Source organism: Gekko japonicus, unplaced genomic scaffold, assembly GCF_001447785.1.
Source record: "Gekko japonicus isolate JY-2015 unplaced genomic scaffold, Gekko_japonicus_V1.1 scaffold1009, whole genome shotgun sequence".
Lineage (NCBI taxonomy): Eukaryota > Metazoa > Chordata > Lepidosauria > Squamata > Gekkonidae > Gekko > Gekko japonicus.
In genome coordinates, this window is record NW_015160867.1 from 201,449 (window position 1) to 218,769 (window position 17,321).

The 17,321-nt window shown below is 53.1% G+C and overlaps 1 protein-coding gene across 1 annotated transcript in view; it reads left to right on the forward strand.

Annotated features, from left to right (window-relative positions):
* Positions 1 to 17,316, forward strand: part of GON4L (gon-4-like (C. elegans)) — a 67,341-nt gene extending 50,025 nt beyond the window's left edge. The window contains exons 22-31 of the mRNA XM_015422175.1: positions 2,348 to 2,529; positions 4,096 to 4,293; positions 6,404 to 6,547; positions 7,258 to 7,401; positions 7,597 to 7,716; positions 8,775 to 8,888; positions 12,858 to 13,050; positions 14,351 to 15,149; positions 15,824 to 15,926; positions 16,878 to 17,316. Coding sequence (XP_015277661.1) covers positions 2,348 to 2,529; positions 4,096 to 4,293; positions 6,404 to 6,547; positions 7,258 to 7,401; positions 7,597 to 7,716; positions 8,775 to 8,888; positions 12,858 to 13,050; positions 14,351 to 15,149; positions 15,824 to 15,926; positions 16,878 to 17,027 — 2,147 coding nt within the window. The 3' untranslated portion in view covers positions 17,028 to 17,316. The remainder of the gene's footprint in view (positions 1 to 2,347; positions 2,530 to 4,095; positions 4,294 to 6,403; positions 6,548 to 7,257; positions 7,402 to 7,596; positions 7,717 to 8,774; positions 8,889 to 12,857; positions 13,051 to 14,350; positions 15,150 to 15,823; positions 15,927 to 16,877) is intronic.
* The last annotated feature ends 5 nt before the right edge of the window (positions 17,317 to 17,321 follow it).

The following is a 17,321-nucleotide window of genomic DNA, read 5'->3' on the forward strand; positions in this document are numbered from 1 at the left end:
TGGTTTGCAGTTGCCTGCCTCTGCATAGCAACCCTGGGCTTCCTTGGCGGTCTCCAGTCCAAGGACCCTGTAGGGTTTCCAAGGCAAGAAGCATTCAGAGGTGGTTTGCCATGGCCTGCCTCTTCCTACCAACCCTGGACTTCCTTGGTGGTCTCCCATCCAAGTATGAACCAGGGCTGACCCTGCTTAGCTTCCCAGATCAGGCTAGCCTGGGCCGTCCAGGTCAGGGTAAGAGACATTCAGAGGTATGTTGTCGAAGGCTTTCACGGCCGGAGTTCACTAGTTGCTGTAGACTTTCCGGGTTGTGTGGCCCGTGGTCTTGGCATTGTAGGACCTGACGTTTCGCCGGTAGCTGTGACTGGCATCCTCAGAGGTATAACACAGAAAGATGGAGTGCTCTCTGTGTCAAGGTGAGAAGAAAAATGGTAGGCAGGCAGGTAATTTATATCTACTCAGGAAGCTGGGGCAGGGCTGAGTCATTATCTTGTATGAGTCCCTCAGGCTATGAACATGCTAATGGAGGAGCTTTCCTGAGGAGGTTCTTTTGTCTATGGATTGTTTCCTGAGGAGGTTTCCTGTTTCCTGAGGAGGTTCTTTTGCATGTGGATTGTCTGTTGAAATTCTAATCTTATCTGTAGTGCTATTGTCAGATATAGAGCCTTTTGTGTTTTTCAGGACAGGAAACCATGCCCTATTTATTTTTAAACTCTCTTCTTTCCTGTTGAAATTGTGTTTATGTTTATGAATTTCAATGGCTTCTCTGTGTAATCTGACACGGTAATTGTAAGTGTTGTCCAGCCTTTAAGTGTCTTTGATCAAAATAGTGTGTCCTGTTTGAGTTAGGCTATGTTCAGCCACTCCTAATTTTACAGGTTGGCCAAGTCTGCAGTGTCTTTCATGTTCTTTTATTCTTGTCTGAATGCTATAATGTGTGGTCTTGATGTAAACTTGTCCACAACTGCATGGTATGCGGTATACTCCTGCAGAAGTGAGGGGGTCTCTTCTGTTTTTCGCTGTTTGGAGCATCTTTTGTATTGTTCTGGTGGGTCTGAATACTGTTTGTAGGTTGTGTTTTTTCATACGTTCCCCCATCTGATCAGTGATTCCTTTGATCACTTTGACAGGAAAGAAGAGAGTTTAAAAATAAATAAGGCATGGTTTCCTGTCCTGAAAAACACACCCTGTGGCAGTGAATTCCACATGTTGATTACTCTTTGGGTGAAGAAGGATTTCCTCTTACCTGTTCTAACCCGACCGCTCAGCGATTTCATGGCATGTCCGTGAGTTCTTGTATTGTGAGAAAGGGAGAAAAGCACTCCTTTCTCTAACGTCTCTATCCCACGGCTAATTTTGTAAACCGCTATCATGTCACCCCCTCAGCCGTCCTTTCTCCAAGCTAGAGAGCCCTAACCGAAGCACCCTAACCTTCTGCTGCACAACGCTGTCACGTTTGGATTGTTAGCTACTAGAGATGTGAAAGCCCGGAAAAAACCCGGAAAAAATTAGGAAAAAAACGTTTTTTTCCCCTTTTTTTCCTGAAGCCTTTTTGTTTTTTTCTGAAAAATTGAAAAAAATTGAAAAAAGAAAAGAAAAAAATTGATTATGGAACATTTTATTTTAACATGATGAATAAAATATTTTAAAACAAAGTGCTCAAATATTTTCCAAATATTTTCTTATATATATATATATATATATATATTCTACCATATATATATGGTATCAGATTGATCTAATTTCTGTGCACTAAGGATAAGCAAGTCCTAGGTTACAAACTGAACTCTCCAATGCAAGAACAAGATGCATTTCTTCCTTTAGGAGGTGCAATTGTCAGAAGAAAATAAAAAAGTTTCAGTTTTGTTTTTGCATGTGGGTGTTTGTAACCTGTTTGTAATAATTGTTTGGATACACTATATTTTTAATATGCTAGTTGTGAGAATTTCATGCCAAGTAAAAATGTCCATAGTCATATTTTATGTTCCTAAAGTAACAGAATGACTTTCAATCTAGAAAAGACAAAAGAAATGCTAATGTAGCATTTTTTCCAATTTTTCCGAAAATTTCCGTTTCCCCCCGAAAAAACCCGGAAAAAACCTGGGGTTTTTTCCGAGCTTCAAAATTTCCGGAAATTTTACATCTCTTTTAGCTACCATGGAGACCTGAAGCCGGGTGCAAAGATGGCAAACAGATATTTTCAGTGAAAGAAGAAAATGCCCATAGGCACACCCCACTGCCTGTTTCCCAGAGGAGGTTCTTCTGCAGAGAGCTGTGCCCAAGGGCAAGGTTGGGTCTTTTTTGACGGCCGCCATGCCCGCCTCTGACGATATCTGGGGTTGTGCCGTTGCAGGGGAGTGTGCCAAAGCCCCCGGGAAAAGCCGGGGCTCCCACAGGGCCCGGGCCAAGAGGGGCCGGGCTCGGGCCAGCAAGGACACCTCCAAGCTGCTGCTGCTGTACGACGAAGACATTCTGGAGAGGGACCCGCTGCGGGAGCAGAAGGACTTGGCCTTTGCCCAGGCGTACCTGAGCAGGGTAAGGAGTCGCCCAAGTCGGACTGCGCGGGCTCCGTTCGCCTGGAATGGAACGGCGTCCCTGCATACTCCGGAGCCAGAAGGGTAGACCCAAATCTTTCTGATGCCCGGGCAGATTGAGCTGTTGAGGCTTATCGCCAACCTCCAGGTGGGGCCTGGAGATTGCCCAGAATTACAGCCGGTGTCCAGACTTGCAGAGACCGGTTTCCTCGGAGGGAATGCTTTGGAGGGTGCCCTCGCTGGCATTTATAACCCCCCCGAGGTCCCTCCCGTCTCCAAACCTTGCCCTCCCCAGGTGTCCCCCCCCACCTCCAGGAATTTCCCAACCCAGAGTTGGCAACCATAATCGCCTAGGGCAGTGGCCCTCAACCTTTGCAGGCGCAGAATCTACCTCTGGGTGACGGAAGCACGGGGGACCCACTAGGCAGGAAGAAGAAGAAGAAGAGATTGGATTTATACCCCGCCCTTCACTTGGAGTCTCAGAGCGGCTTACAAACTCCTTCCCCTTCCCCTCCCCACAACAGACACCCTGTGAGGTGGGTGCGGCTGAGAGAGCTCTGACACAAACTGCTCTTTTTCAAGGACAGCGGTGCCAGAGCTTGTGACTGACCCAAGGACACATCGGCAGGTGCAAATGGAGGAGTGGGGAATCAAACCCGGTTCTCCCAGATTAGAGGCCGCGCACTTAACCACTACACCAAACTGGCTGTAGTGAAAAGCATGACATTCACAAGTCACGTGACAGGAAGGAGAGGGGGAACCAGAGTTCCACCTCACCGGCATGGAGGCCCTGGACGGTGGGCAGCGGACTAAGAAAGCGGGACGGGGTGGGAGAGATGCAAGCTGAGCAGTAGGAGGTGTAGCCTAGCCAGGACCAGGTCAGGGGCTGGAGCCACGGAGGAATCCACCTTGCTGCGGTGCTGATCCTCTCAGCTTGCACTCCAAGGAAGTGCATAGCATCCTTTCTCCCTGGACATGCTGGTAATAAGCCTTTCCCCCAAAAACAAGGCCAAAGAAATGCAGCTCTTTTGTGGCAGCCCTTTTGTTGCTCTGCTCACTGCCCCACGTCAGGATTCCAGATGTCCCCGCAGAGCCAGGTTGGTGTCGTGGTTAAGAGCGGCAGACTCTGATCTGGAGAACCGGGTTTGATTCCCCCACTCCTCCACGTGCAGCCAGCTGGGTGACCTTGGGTCAGTCACAGCTCTCTCAGAACTCTCTCAGCCCCACCTACCCCTCAGGGTGTCTCTTGTGGGGAGAGGAAGGGAAGGTGATTGTAAGCCACTCGGAGACTCCTTTGGGTAGTGAAGAGCGGGGGTATAAAAACCAACTGTTTTTCTTCTTCTTCCAAAAGGTTTGGGGCCCCTGGGGTATATCCCCTGAGCCCTGGTCTCTGAGGCCCGGGCTGTGTTCTCTGCCTGTGCCCAGACACTGCGGAGGATCACGCCTTGGGAACCTTGCACGCCCAGTCCTGACCGCAGTCCATTTTCCAATCCCATCGCCTGCTTCAGCGGCCGGATCTGGAGCTCTCTTTCTGACGACAGCCCCCCACCCCACCCCCTTTTTGCAGGTCCGCGAGGCCTTGCGTCACCTCCCGGGCAAGTATGAGGAGTTCCTGCGCATCATCTACGAGTTCGAGAGCAACGCCCACAAGCAGACGGCCGTGGACCTCTACGCCCGCCTGCGCAGCCTCCTGCGGGAGTGGCCGCAGCTGCTCACTGACTTCGCCGCCTTCCTCTTGCCGGAGCAGGCCCTGGAGTGCGGGCTGGTACGGGGGCCGGGGGGGGGCGAGAGGGAACCTGTGAACGAGCACCTGTGGGCGGTTCCAGGAGCCAGCTGGGGGAGCTGTTGCCCTGGACTGGCGACTCCAGGGCTGTGATGGAGGGCAGTCATCGTGGCGGTGTAGGATCCCTCTGCTTTTAACATGTGTGTGCGCGCGCGCGCGCGCTTACTCTCGGACACTTTCAGAAGGTGGCTATGTTGGTCTCTAGTAGAATAGAGAGATTCAAAGTAGGGTATACGATTTTTCTGGACCCCGAGAGCTCCATGGACTCTGCTGCACCCCGAGAACTCCATGGCGTTATACTACTACTACTAATAATAATACCTTTCGATTTATTGATCGCTCATCCTGCAGAGCTGCTGGCTCTGAGCGATTTACAGTTACACAAGTTTTCACAAGGGACTAACAATATTTCATAGGGTAAGGGAGGACAACATATAATTCTTTAAATCGCACACTTTTGCAGCCGACGGGGATTTTGTCAGCTGTAAGCTTCAGGCGTGTTCCGGACGGCATTGACTTTTTCGGCGTGGCTAGATGACGTCAGTTCTTCCAGGACTGCTTTTTGAGTCGTTGCGCTGCACTGCCACCGCCTGGCCGGATTTACTCATCACAGGCTTCTTAATGCCAAAGAGGTCTTTTTTGCAGGCTTCCGAGCTGGACCTTACGTTCGCCGGCTAGCACCTCCCCCACGGGGGTTTAGTGTGCCCACCCTCTCTAAGGAGTGGTACTCCTTATAAGCCCCTGGGGGAGGGACTGTGGCTCAGAGCGCCTGCTTGTCATGCGGAAGGTCCCAGGTTCAGTCCCCAGCACCCCCAATAAAAAGGACCCGGCAGTAGGGGATGGGAAAGACCTCCGCCCGAGACTCCTGGAGAGCTGCTGCCAGTCAGAGTAGACAGGACTGAACTTGATGGACCGGTGGTCTGATTCAGTATCGGGCAGCTTCATGTGTTCATGGGTAGACCAAGGGTCTGCTCATTGAGCCGTGACTCACGGAAGCCCCTCCCCCTGCCACAAATGTTGTTAGTCTTTAAGGTGCTACTGGACTCTGGCTCTTTTCCGCTGCTGCAGACAGGCTAACACGGCTGCCCGTCTTGATCTGTCTTCGTAGAAGGCAGCTTCATGAGCATTGACATATTTCGCACGCAGAAGGTCCCCGTTTCAACCCCCAGCATCTGCCGTTGAAAGGACCAGGCGGTAGGTGATGGGGAAGACATCCGCCTGAGACCCCGGAGAGCTGCTGTCGGTTTGAGCAGACAAACCTCACCTTGATGGACTCGGCTCCGATTCGGTCGATGGCAGCTTCACGTGTTCATGCCCCTGCACACAAAATTGCTTTCAGATGACAGAAAGAAACGGAGCCGAGCCCGTTCTGTCTCCGTGGTGCAGCATCTGATTTGTGTGCGGGTAGTTTCAGGTGGGCAGTCCTGCCGGTGCGCAGCAGGTCAGCTCGGTTTGGGTCCAGCAGTGCCTTAGAGACCAGCAAGACTTCCGGGCTAGGCGCTCTCGAGGGTCAGAGCTCCCTGACGGTCTTGAAGTCGCACAGTTCTTCACAATTGGAGAGGCAGGATGCATTTTTGAAATAAACAAGACTTTATAAGCCCCGGCCACCATCAGATGGCCATCTGACAGCAGCAATGTGGATTCTGTGAATTTAGGCAGATCATGAGTGGGAGGGCAGGAAGGGTGGCCTCAGGGCTTAGTCCTCGTAGCCCTTTCTGACACACCCACGGAAATGCTGATTGCCACTTTGGGGGTCAGGAAGCAACTTTTTCTCCAGGCCAGTTTGGCTGGAGATCCTGGAGGTTTTTTGTCATCTTCCGGGCATGGAACAGGGTCACTGGTGTGTGTGTGTGTGTGTGTGGGGAGGTATTTGTGAATTTCCTGCATTGTGCAGGGGGTTGGACTAGATGACTCTGAAGGTCCCTCCCAACGTCTATGAATCGTCAGCCCCAGGTACGACTTAGCCATGGAGGCACCTCTGTGATTTCCCCCCCCTCCCCGCCCCTCAGTCCAAGCAGCAATTAGGCGACGCCAGGTGGTTCGCGTGGCTGTGCACGCACGGTTGACCCTCTCCCGCTTTCTTCCTGGGCAGTTCGAGGAGCAGCAGGCCTTTGAGAAGAGCCGGAAGTTCCTGCGGCAGCTGGAGATCTGCTTTGCCGAAAACCCCTCCCACCACCAAAAGATCATCAAAGTGCTGCAGAGCTGTGCCGAGTGCTTGCCCCAGGAGATCATGGAGGTGAGAGGGGCCCCGAGGGGCTGGCCGGTGAGCGAGCAGAGGTAGCCCTTGCCCGCTCCGCTCCATAGATGGTCCCTGTGAAGAAGGGTGCCCCTTTCAGGCACCAGATCCTGGACCCCGGTAGGTTTGAGTTGAACAAGGACACCACTTTGTGGAAGAGCGAAAAAAGACGTTCATCTGATCGAGTAATAAACCATTCGTAAGAACCGAAGGAGATTGATCAGACCACTGGTCCATCTAGTCCAGCATCCTGTCTCATATCGCAGCCAGCCGGTTCCTCTGGAGGGCCAGCAACAGGGCAGAGAGGCTGAGGCCTTCCCCTGATAAGAATATCAGATGAGCCCTGGTGGATCAGACCAGTGAGGGTCCATCCAGTCCCGTCTCACACAGTGGCCACAATCAGTTCCTCTGGAGGGCCAACCACAGGGCAGAGAGGCAGAGACCTTCCCCTCACAAGAACGTCAGAAGAGCCCTGCTGGATCAGACCAGTGAGGGTCCATCTAGTCCAGCCTCCTGTCTCACAGAGTGGCCTCAACCAGTTCCTCTATAGAGGGCCAACAACAGGGCATAGAGGCCGAGGCCTTCCTCAGATATTGCCTCCTGGCTCTGGGATTGACTGCCTCTGAACGTAGAGGTTACCTTCAGTCGCCATTGCCCATTGCCACGAATAGACCCTTCTCCTTCTTTTTCTCCCCCTCCCCAACATCTAGTTGAAGACCCAGATGTGGCAGCTGTTGAAAGGGCACGACCACCTGCAGGATGAGTTCTCCATCTTCTTCGATCACTTGCGCCCGTCGGCCAGCCGCATGGGAGACTTTGAGGAGGTCAGCTGGACGGAGGAGAAAGAGTACGAGGTAGAATCCTTTTGTTGCTGCCGCCGCCCCCCTCCCTTCCTGAGCGAGTGCGGGAGGTTAGTCTGAAGCGACTGCGTCAGTCTCTCGGGGAGGGAGAAAACGCCTCCAGCTTTTGGTCCTCCAGTGGGTGGCTTTGAGCAGCTGGGATCCTCTCCGAGGGCAGACCAGCTAACGCAGCTCCTGCGCTTCTCCTAGTTTGACGGGTTTGAAGAAGTGTTGTTGCCCGATGCGGAAGAGGACGAGGAGCCCCCCAAAATCCACGCCTCCTCAAAACACAAGAAGCGGAAGGAGCTCGGGGGCCAGAACGCGGACAAGGTGCCTAGCGCCTCCCCAGACTTGGTACTGGGCTCACAACTCAAGGCCTTAAAGAAATGTCCATGTACATTTAGTAAAACCAAGTTTCTAGGCCTTAAGGTTACAAATATAGGCTGGGGACTTTGTGGCCCTCTTTCCACACACCAGGGACACACCCGCACAAGGAATGTTAGGGTTATATCCAGTGCTCCCTCTACTTTGTGAGCTAGTAAAAGGTAAAAGTTTCCCTTGCTCAAAAGCCAGTCGAATCCGACTCTAGGGGGCGGTGCTCGTGTCCGTTTCCAAGCCGAAGAGCCGGCGCTGTCCGAAGACTTATCCGTGGTCATGTGGCCGGCCTGACTAAATGCCGAGGCGCACGGAACGCTGTCACCTTCCCACCGAAGCGGTACCTATTTATCTACTTGCGGTTTCTTGCTTTCGAACTGCTAGGTTGGCAGGAGCTGGGGCCAGAGACGGGAGCTCGCTCCCGTCACGTGGCACTACGGTCTCGAACTGCTCAGAATCTTAACCTCTGAGGCACTGCGGCTCCTACTGGCATTAAAATTGTGAGCAAGCGATTTGGCTACTGCACATATTAGTTTGCCCTGGAGCCCTTCTTCCTGAGCACGTGAGCCGGAGGCTAAAAAACTGCGAGCTAGCTCACACTAACTCAGCTTAGAGGGAACACTGGTTATGTCCCTACTAGGACTTGATGCGTGCCCAGGGTGGGTGTTTTAATGCACCCCCAGAAATGGGGGTTGCAGAGAAAGAAGGGCGTTGCAACCGTGGCATGGTATTTCTCGCCGCAACATTGTATTAGGGAGCCAGTATCTCATGTACACCGGTCTGTGGCGTTTGTGCGGATCTGCCACACAGAACCAGTGCGGGTTAGTGGGTCAGAGAGTCAGACTAGGATCAGGGATACCCAGGGTTGAATCCCCACTCTTGTGGAAGCTGGCTTTGAGCCCCTTAAGTTTTGCAGGCTTCAAAAAGGTGCGGAAGAGAGACTGTCCACTAGATGGCAGCATCTCCCACCCTCCGTAGATGCCGCTCACCTCTGCTTCCGTGTGCCGTTTCAGGAGGCGGAGTGGGCAGAGGGGGCAAAGGAGTGCTCCTGCACCTGCCACGAGGGGAACGGCGATGCGAGGTTGAAGAGGAGCAAGCGGAAGGGCTGCAGCCACTGTAGCAACAAGGTGAGTGAGCGGTGAGTGGTCAGTGGGGGAAGCAGCTCACCCGTCTTTTTCGCCAGACAAAGGAGTTGATGCTGTTAAGCTTTGTGGAGGATTCCAAGGGGCTTCACCAGTCGTGCTGGGTCACCCCCACCTCACAGGCGATGGCTGGTGTACGCAAGCGAGTGAAGCACATTGATAAGTCTAGCAGTGGCCACTAGCCATGGTGACTGAGGGGAACCTCCATGTTCAGAGGCAGCCAAACCTCTGAATGCCAGTGGCAGGAGGCAACATTGGAGGAAGGCCTCGGCCTCTCTGCCCTCCTGTTGGCCCTCCAGAGGGACTGGTTGAGGCCACCGTGACTGGACTAGAGGGACCCTCACTGGTCTGATCCAGCAGGGCTCTTCTGATGTTCTTATGAGGGGAAGGCCTCGGCCTCTCTGCCCTGTTGTTGGCCCTCCAGAGGAACTGGTTGAGGCCACTGTGTGAGACAGGATGCTGGACTAGATGGACCCTCACTGGTCTGAGCCAGCAGGGCTCTTCTTACATGTTCTTAACACTCCACAGGGAATTAGAGCTGAAATACTGTAAGCAGTGGCTTTCAGCCTGTGTCACTTGGGTTGGGGCACCCTGCTATTCCAGGAAATGAGGCGGCCGGCGGGGGTGTTATTGGAGCACCCCAAGGAGCTGATCGGGACTGGTGGGTGCAAGCTACCAGGGAAAGAGATACAAAAATGTCCGTGTGAATAACTAATAACCCATAAATGACTAGATTTGTAAACTAGGCAGGACTGCTTAAAGGAGCCGCATGCATTTTCTGGAATCCAACAGGAGGCTTTATTCAATTATATTACATTGTAAGTTTTGGAAGTTGGCGAGGACTCCTTAAAGGAGCCACAGTCATTGTTTGGAATCCAACAGGTGTAGCATGATTATATTATGTTGCAAGCTGTGAAATTTTGCAAGGACTACTTAAAGGAGTCGCATGCACCATTCGGAATCCAACACGCATTTATTATTTACAGCAGCTCTAGAGACTACAGTCTGGGCATTGTGCTTTTCATAAAATATAAATAATTTGGCAAGACCATTGTATATTATTTAGGCAGTTCGAAGCCTTTTGGTGGTGGCACTCTCCAGAACATTCCACACGCTCCCGAATTGGTTAGCGCCCTGGCGTGTCACTCAGAATCTGTCCCTATCCACTGGCTGCGTTGCTTGAGTCTCACCTCCAACATTCTAAACAGTTTGCTGTTCCTCCCCCCCCCCATAGCCAGTCAGAACACAGAGGTTATTTGCATATGCGGCCTCATTGGCCTTTGCCTCTAACATTCTAAACAGTTTGCTGTTGCTGTTCTGAGGTAAAATACATTTCCCCTTAGTGCCTGTTGAGGGAAACCATTGTTGCCAATCTCCAGGTGAGGGCTGGAGATCACTCAGAATTACAACTGCTTTCCAGATGGCAGAGATCAGTTCCCCTGGAGAAAATGGTGGACTCTGTGTCCTTATATCCTGCTGAGATGGCCCCCGTATGACAGCCAATGTGACGTAGCAGTCTGGGCTTCAGAGCACGGGAGAGGCTGCAGGTGTGTGGGGTGTGGAAAGCTGAAGAGTGAGGGGGAAATAAAGGTAGGTGGATGATTGGCTCTGAAGGAGATAGGGTTGCCAACTCTAGGTGGGAAATTCCTGGAGATTTGAGGGATGGAGCCTGGAGACTGTGAGGTTTCAGGAGGTGTGGGACCTCGGACAGGTACAAAGCCATTCTGAATGATCTCCAAATTAGCCATTCCCTTCTGGGGAACTATTGTTGCCAATCTCCAGGTGGGGGCTGGAGATCATTCAGAATTACAACTGCTCTCCAGAAGGGAGGGGGGAGGAGATGGAAAGCTGAAGTCAGAGGGGCAGATAAAGGTAGGTTGATGATTGTCTGGGAAGGAGATAGGGTTGCCAACTCTAGGTGGGAAATTCCTGGAGATTTGAGGGATGGAGCCTGGAGAGGGTGAGGTTTTGGGAGGCGTGGGACCTCGGACAGGTACAAAGCCATAGGCTCCACCCTCCGAACCAGCCATTCCCTTCTGGGGAACCATTGTTGCCAATCTCTAGGTGTGGGCTGGAGATCACTCAGAATTAAACTGCTCTCTAGAAGGGAGGGGGGAGAAGATGGAAAGCTGAAGCCAGAGGGGCAGATAAAGGTAGGTTAACGTTTGGCTGGGAAGGAGATAGGGTTGCCAACTCCAGGTTGGAAAATTCCTGGAGATTTGAAGGGAGGAGCCTGGAGAAGGTGGGGCTTGAGGAGGGGTGGGACCTCAGATAGGTACAATGCCGTAGAGTCCACCCTCCAAACCAGCCATTCCCTCACAGGGAACCATTGTTGCCAATCTCCAGGTGAGGGCTGGAGATCAGTCAAAATTACAACTGTTCTTCAGGTAGCAGAGATCAGTTCCTCTGGAGAAAATGGTGGACTCAGTGTCATTATACCCTGCCGAGGTCACCACAGCAAATTGACACTGAGTGCCCAAGACTGTGGCACCTGCCCAGAGTCTCTTTCTAGAGTTCGTATTTATTTCCACAATGGGCCTTATTCCTAGTTATTATATAAATATATCATTTTTAAAACTAATCACTTATGGGTCATTATTCACAAGGATTTTTTTATATTTTGGATTGTCTCATTTCCGTATTCTCCTTTTGTGTTATGTTAGCCAACCTTCCCCTGGAACGTTTGGCTGCCCAAGATGAATTGGTTTTTCAGGGCCCACACTCAGTCCAGACAGCCCCAGCTACTGTTAAGTAGGGGAGCCAGGAATGAACTCAAATACGTGTCCCAGAGTCCTTTGCCTTTATGCTGGGGCTCTGTGGCAGAGAAGTGGCACAGGAAGTGTTCCGTGAAGGTAGAATGCTGCATTGTGGAATTGTGGTTCTGTGATAACTTTGGCGGTGTGTGTGTGTGCAAACAAGCCCCATTGCTGCAAGCCCCCTTTTGATCAGTTTTGGTCAAAAGGTGAGTTTGATTTTTTTAAAAATAACTGTCAGTCTCCCATTTTACACAACTACTTTCGCAAATGCACGGCCACCCTTTTAAAAAAAAAATCGTTGGAAGATATAAGCGGCAAATCCGCAAAAAGCCTTTGAACTACAGCTCCATCCTGGTTGGTTAAGTAGTCACACCGAGAGTATTTTAAGTATTTCAACGAACAACCAAATTGTGTCTGATGTGGTTACATGGATCCTAAATGATCCAGGTACGCCTATTTTCAAAAACCGCTGGCTGTTCCTATATTTAGTCTTTCCTTCATAAGGTGATTGCTTTAATCATGTTCTTCATAATGTGTTATTACTGCTGTGGTGTTGGGGATTAAGACATATTGAGAGCCAGTTTGGTGTGTAGTGGTTAGGAGCGCAGGTTCTAATCTGGGAGAACAGGGTTTGATTCCCCACTCCTCCACGTGCAGCTGCTGGTGTGACCTTGGGTCAGTCACAAGTTCTCTCAGAGCTGTTCTCTCAAGAGCAGTTCTCGAAAGAGCTCTCTCAGCCCTGCCTACCTCACAGGGTGTCTACTGTGGGGAAAGGAGATTGTAAGCCACTCTGAGACTCCTTTGGGTAGTGAAGGGTGGGGTATAAACCCAACCTCTTCTCTTCTTCTAATAAATACATACGTATGATAAACAGAGGTTGTTTGTCATTGCCTTCCTCTGCAGTCTCTTCTTGGTAGTTCCCCATCCAAGTACTGGCCCTACTTAGCTTGTAAGATACAATGAGGTTGGACTTGACCACGCTACCTTCCTTCCTGAATAGACAAAGAGCTTCTTTTTTTAAAAACGAACCGTGCTAGACAACGCAGGCCACCTGAGGAAGGTTTGTCCCTTCGGACGCGCAGGTCAACCTTGATAGGCCTTTGGCAGGACTTTGGAAGAGAAGCAAGCAGGCCATGGAGGCCGGGAGGGGCAGGAGGCTGGCCAGACCGCTTCTAAAGAGCTTCCTCTTGGTCTGCAGGCAGGAGACGGCAAGGTGTACAAGCCCAAAGAGGCCCCGGAGCCCACGGACGGCCTCGTCCCTCCGGAACCCAACCCCCGCCCGGAAGGGAAGGAGCTCGCGGAGGAAAACCCCGAGCACAAAGACGACAGGGAGGCTCCCCAGGGCAGGGTGAGGGCGGCTGCTAGGAGAGCGGACTTCGCTGTTGCTGCAGGTGGGTCAAGGGGAAGGGCCGGGGAGGTGCGTGCTGTAGGGCACACCTGTGCCTTGTGGAAAGCGAACTGGGCCACGTGTGTGTCCGTGGGGTTTTCCGGTCAGCCTGGGATCTTGTGCAAAGATTGGCACGATGGGAGTCTCCACTATGTCCCTTTCTGTGGGTGGAGGGACCCTGGAGGGGCTCACCTCTCTCATCCCCCTTCACAGGCAAGCCTCCGCCCCTCTGCAGTGCCTGTTGTGGCTCAGTGGGACTTCCGCGCAGTTCTGCCGTTTGCAAACTTTTTCCCAGAAGCATCACAGCCAAAGCTTTCCCCTCCTCCTCTTCCTCCTCCCTCCTCCTGAATCGGCCAGTCCGGGTGGGAAGGGAGTTGGGGCCCCTGGGAGGGGGACCTAAGGGGTCACATCTCCATTCCCACTGGTCCCTGACGAAGGGAACATTGACTCTCCAAAGCTCTCACTAAAGCCAGTTTGGTGTCGTGGTTAAGTGCGCGGACTCTAATCTGGGAGAACCGGGTTTGATTCCCCACGCCTCCACTCGCAGCTGCTGGATGACCTTGGGCAAGCCATAGTTCTGATAAGAGCTGTCCTTGAAAGGGCAGTCCCCTCAGAGCTCTCTCAGCCCCGCCTACCTCACAGGGTGTCTGTTGTGGGGAGGGGAAGGGAAAGGAGTTTGTAAGCCGCTCTGAGACTCCGAGTGAAGGGTGCGGTACGAATCCAATCTCCTCTTCTTCTTCATTCCCCAGAAATCTTGTGGGCCTCGGAGGGGCTCCTGGACTCACATCTAGCAGCAGAAAAGAGCAAGAGTCCAGTAGCACCTTCAAGATCAACACAGTTTGTGGCAGGGGAGGAGCTTCCGTGGGTCACTGCTCACTGCTCCAGATACAGCTAGAACGGGAGTCCATCTGTCCTATTAATTGGAAAGTGGAATAAATTTCAGATGCTGAATAACATCAGCAGGCAAATGACAATGGCAGGCAGGATTGGATTATATCTCTGCATATCTCACCTAAATCCGATCACGCCTGCTTGTCATTCACCTGCTATTGTCATTCGGCATTTGAAATCACTCCACTTCCCAATCAATAGGACAGACAGGCTCCCGTTCTAGCTGTATCCGAAGCAGTGACTCACGGAAGCTCCTCCCCTGCCACAAATTTGGTTAGCCTCGAATTTGCTACTGGACTCTTGCTCTTTTCTGCTGCTACGGACAGACTAACACGGCAGCCCATCTTGATCGAATCCAGCGGTTTGACTGCAGATCGACACAACTGGCCCCATAAACTGTCTTTCCTCTACAGGTTCCCGTACGGATGGGAAGGTTCCGTCGTGCAGAGAGGCCTCGCTCGAGGGGGACGTGGCCCTGGCTGGCAGGACTGTAGAGCCACGCTCTCTGCAGGGACCTCATTGTCCCCAAAAGGCACCCGCGGCTGATGCTGCCGCACAACCCCCCGCGACTCCTGCATCTTCTTTGATACAGGCGCAAAGGACAGGTGCTCCTAAGCAGCGACCCAAAGGCGGCGGCTGCCCTGCGGGTGGGGAGGGTGAGGCAGGGCGAGGCCCAAGGAGCACCGAGGCTTCTTGTGGGCTTGGCAAAGACCTCTTGGGGCCAGAGGCTTCCGTGGGGACAGCGGGGAAGGTCCCCGGTTCTCCTCCAGCCAAGAGTTTGCCACAGAGACCCGCGCTTCAGCCCGCCCTCTCGGAGGAGCCCGCCACTCTGCGCCTCCAGGAAACAGAGGGGGAAAGGTTGGCTGCTTCTGCAGGCGTGAAAGCAAAGGAAGCCGAGGGGGTGCCCCCCAAAGACCCTGGGCCGAAGGCAGCAGCGGGAAAGAACAGCGGCTCGCCGGCTTGCGCAGAGTCCCCTGGCCCTTGCCACCTGCGAGCCCCGGCCTCCGATCAAAAGGCAAAGGCCGCGGGGGCGTCGGGCCCAAGCGCCCGTCTGCAAGAGCAGCCGCCAGCGGTGGGAGGAGCGGAGCAGGCTTTGCCCCGCCCGCCCAGGCCGAGGGGAGAGGAGCCGCAGCAGAGAGCGACGGAGGCCGTGGTCTGCGCCAAGAACATCAAGGTCAGCTCCACGGGGGAGAAGGTCGTCCTGTGGACCAGGTACGTGCCAAGGAGTCGAGAAAGCTGTGCCCACGCAGCGGGTGCCTCTTCCCCTCCATTTCCTTTGTCAATTCGATCGTACAAAGACGCAAAGCTGCCGTTCACAGTCAGCTCATTGGTCCTTCCCAGTCAGTATGGCTCGTTCAGGGCGTCGGTGGCATTCCAGGGTCTCGCCATCTCCTGCTCTCCCCATTTATTTAAGCTGGAGATGGAACCTGGGACCTTTTGCGTGCCAAGCAGATGCCAGGGACTGATCCTGGGACCTCCTGCATGCCAAGCCAGGGGCTCTGCCCACTGAGCCGTGGCCCCATCTTGCGGAGTGCCTGAAGGAGGTACACCCAGTGGAATCTGCTTACCTGCCTTAGGTATAAAGGAGCATGCACACAAAAGATGACTGAGGAAGGGGCAGGTTCCGGGTGTCTGTGTGACAGAGCAGGGGGGGATCCTTGGGCGGAGAAGGGAAGCAAGCAGTCACTTGAGATTTTGACTTCTGTCCCGCAGACCGAGAGAGCGGATAGCGCCGCTCCTCTCAACTGTTCCACAGTGAGGCCTTTCGAAATGCAACGAAGTTTCGTTCTGGGAACGCTGCTGGTGTTGCTGTGAAACGTGGCCCGGGACAGCAGGATCCACTTTGTCCCTCTCTAGAATCGGGGGTGTTTTTTTCCCTCTTGCAGGGAGGCTGACCGGGTCATCCTGACCACCTGCCAGGAACGAGGCGCTCAACAGGACACGTTTCAGGCCATCTCCCGGCAGCTGCACAACAAAACGGCCGAGGAAGTGAGTCTCTCCAGGAAATGAAATCTCTAGGGAGGGACGGGGTTCCCCCTTTTGCTGGGGAGGTCAGAGCTCACAGTGTTTGCGCTACTTGCTTCCCCGCAAAGGGAGTTCTGGTCTGTGGAGCTGTTTGGCCGACCACTTTAAAGGAACACAGTGGTTGCTGGACTCTCAAGGGCCGGGTGGGCACTGACCAGTTGCTGATATTTCAACAAGGATGAGGCGATACTCAGTTCCACAGAAAGCATCACTGAGACAGGTGGAATATGGCTGAGAAGTCATGAGACTCTGAAAAGAATTGTGCCGAGTGGCTTATTTTCACATTCACGGCCACGATCTTTCTTCTTTAGTCATGGGATACGCAGAGGTCCCTCCCCCCTTTTCCTATTGACGGCAGGGTCTTTTTTGTTGTTTTGTCAGTGGGGCAGTGCATGAGTAGGAACAGACTGAACATGTGGCTCTAGTACGGTTGTCATGCTGTGCCATCTGGTAGGAGGGTTGGGGGCAGGGACAGGGGGTGGGATGATAGCGGATGCACCACTACGTCGCTTCCATGGAAAACCAGGAAGTGACATAAGGTCGCTCTAGGAATTGCTGGGAACTCTGTGGTTTTGGGGTTTTTTTAACCATGGTTTTTGGTGATTCCTAGAGCTGCCCTACACCACTTCTGGGTTTTCCTTGGAGCTTACTTAGGGGTGTAGAAAACGTCACCTGGCGGCCCTAATCCCCACTGTTCCGTGCGGGATATAGGGCCGAAGGACTGGGGTGGGGGAGGTGTTGCACTTAGCCCATCTACTTCTAAGGCACAGAAGCAGCAGCAGCAGAACATTCCTACTTAGTCTGGTTCTCCAGGGGATCAGCGCTAGGGAAGTTCTGCTCAACCGAGCCCCACGGCATTGATGGAATCTCCCCCTCCAGGCCTTCCTGACCTCTAGCCCTCTGTGCTTCTCTCAGGTGGCCCAGCGCTTCAGGGAGCTGATGACGCTGTTCCACACGGCCTGCGACGTCAGCTCGGACGACGAAGACGACGGCACCAGCACCAGCAACACCGACCAGCTCTCAGACAAAGATCCGGTTCTCTCTGAAGAAGAGCAGGAGGAATGAGCCTGCGAGGCCAGAGACAGCGTTGCTGCGCCAGGCGGTGCCTTGAGGAGGGAGATCTTCTCCGTTCTGGGGAACGTTGCCGGCTCGCCCACCTCCTCCTCTTTGCAGCAGGCTCCCCCTACAACTTGGGTAGAATACAGGCTGCCTCCTGCCCTGTCCCACCCCCCAGATATCCCGTGGAAGCTGCCTTCAGAGAATTGTTGCACGTGAAGGCTGGGGTGGGATTTGCCGTGTAGTGGAAACAGGTAGGGTTGCACTTGGACAACATGTGATGTAAATATTTTAACAGTAGGA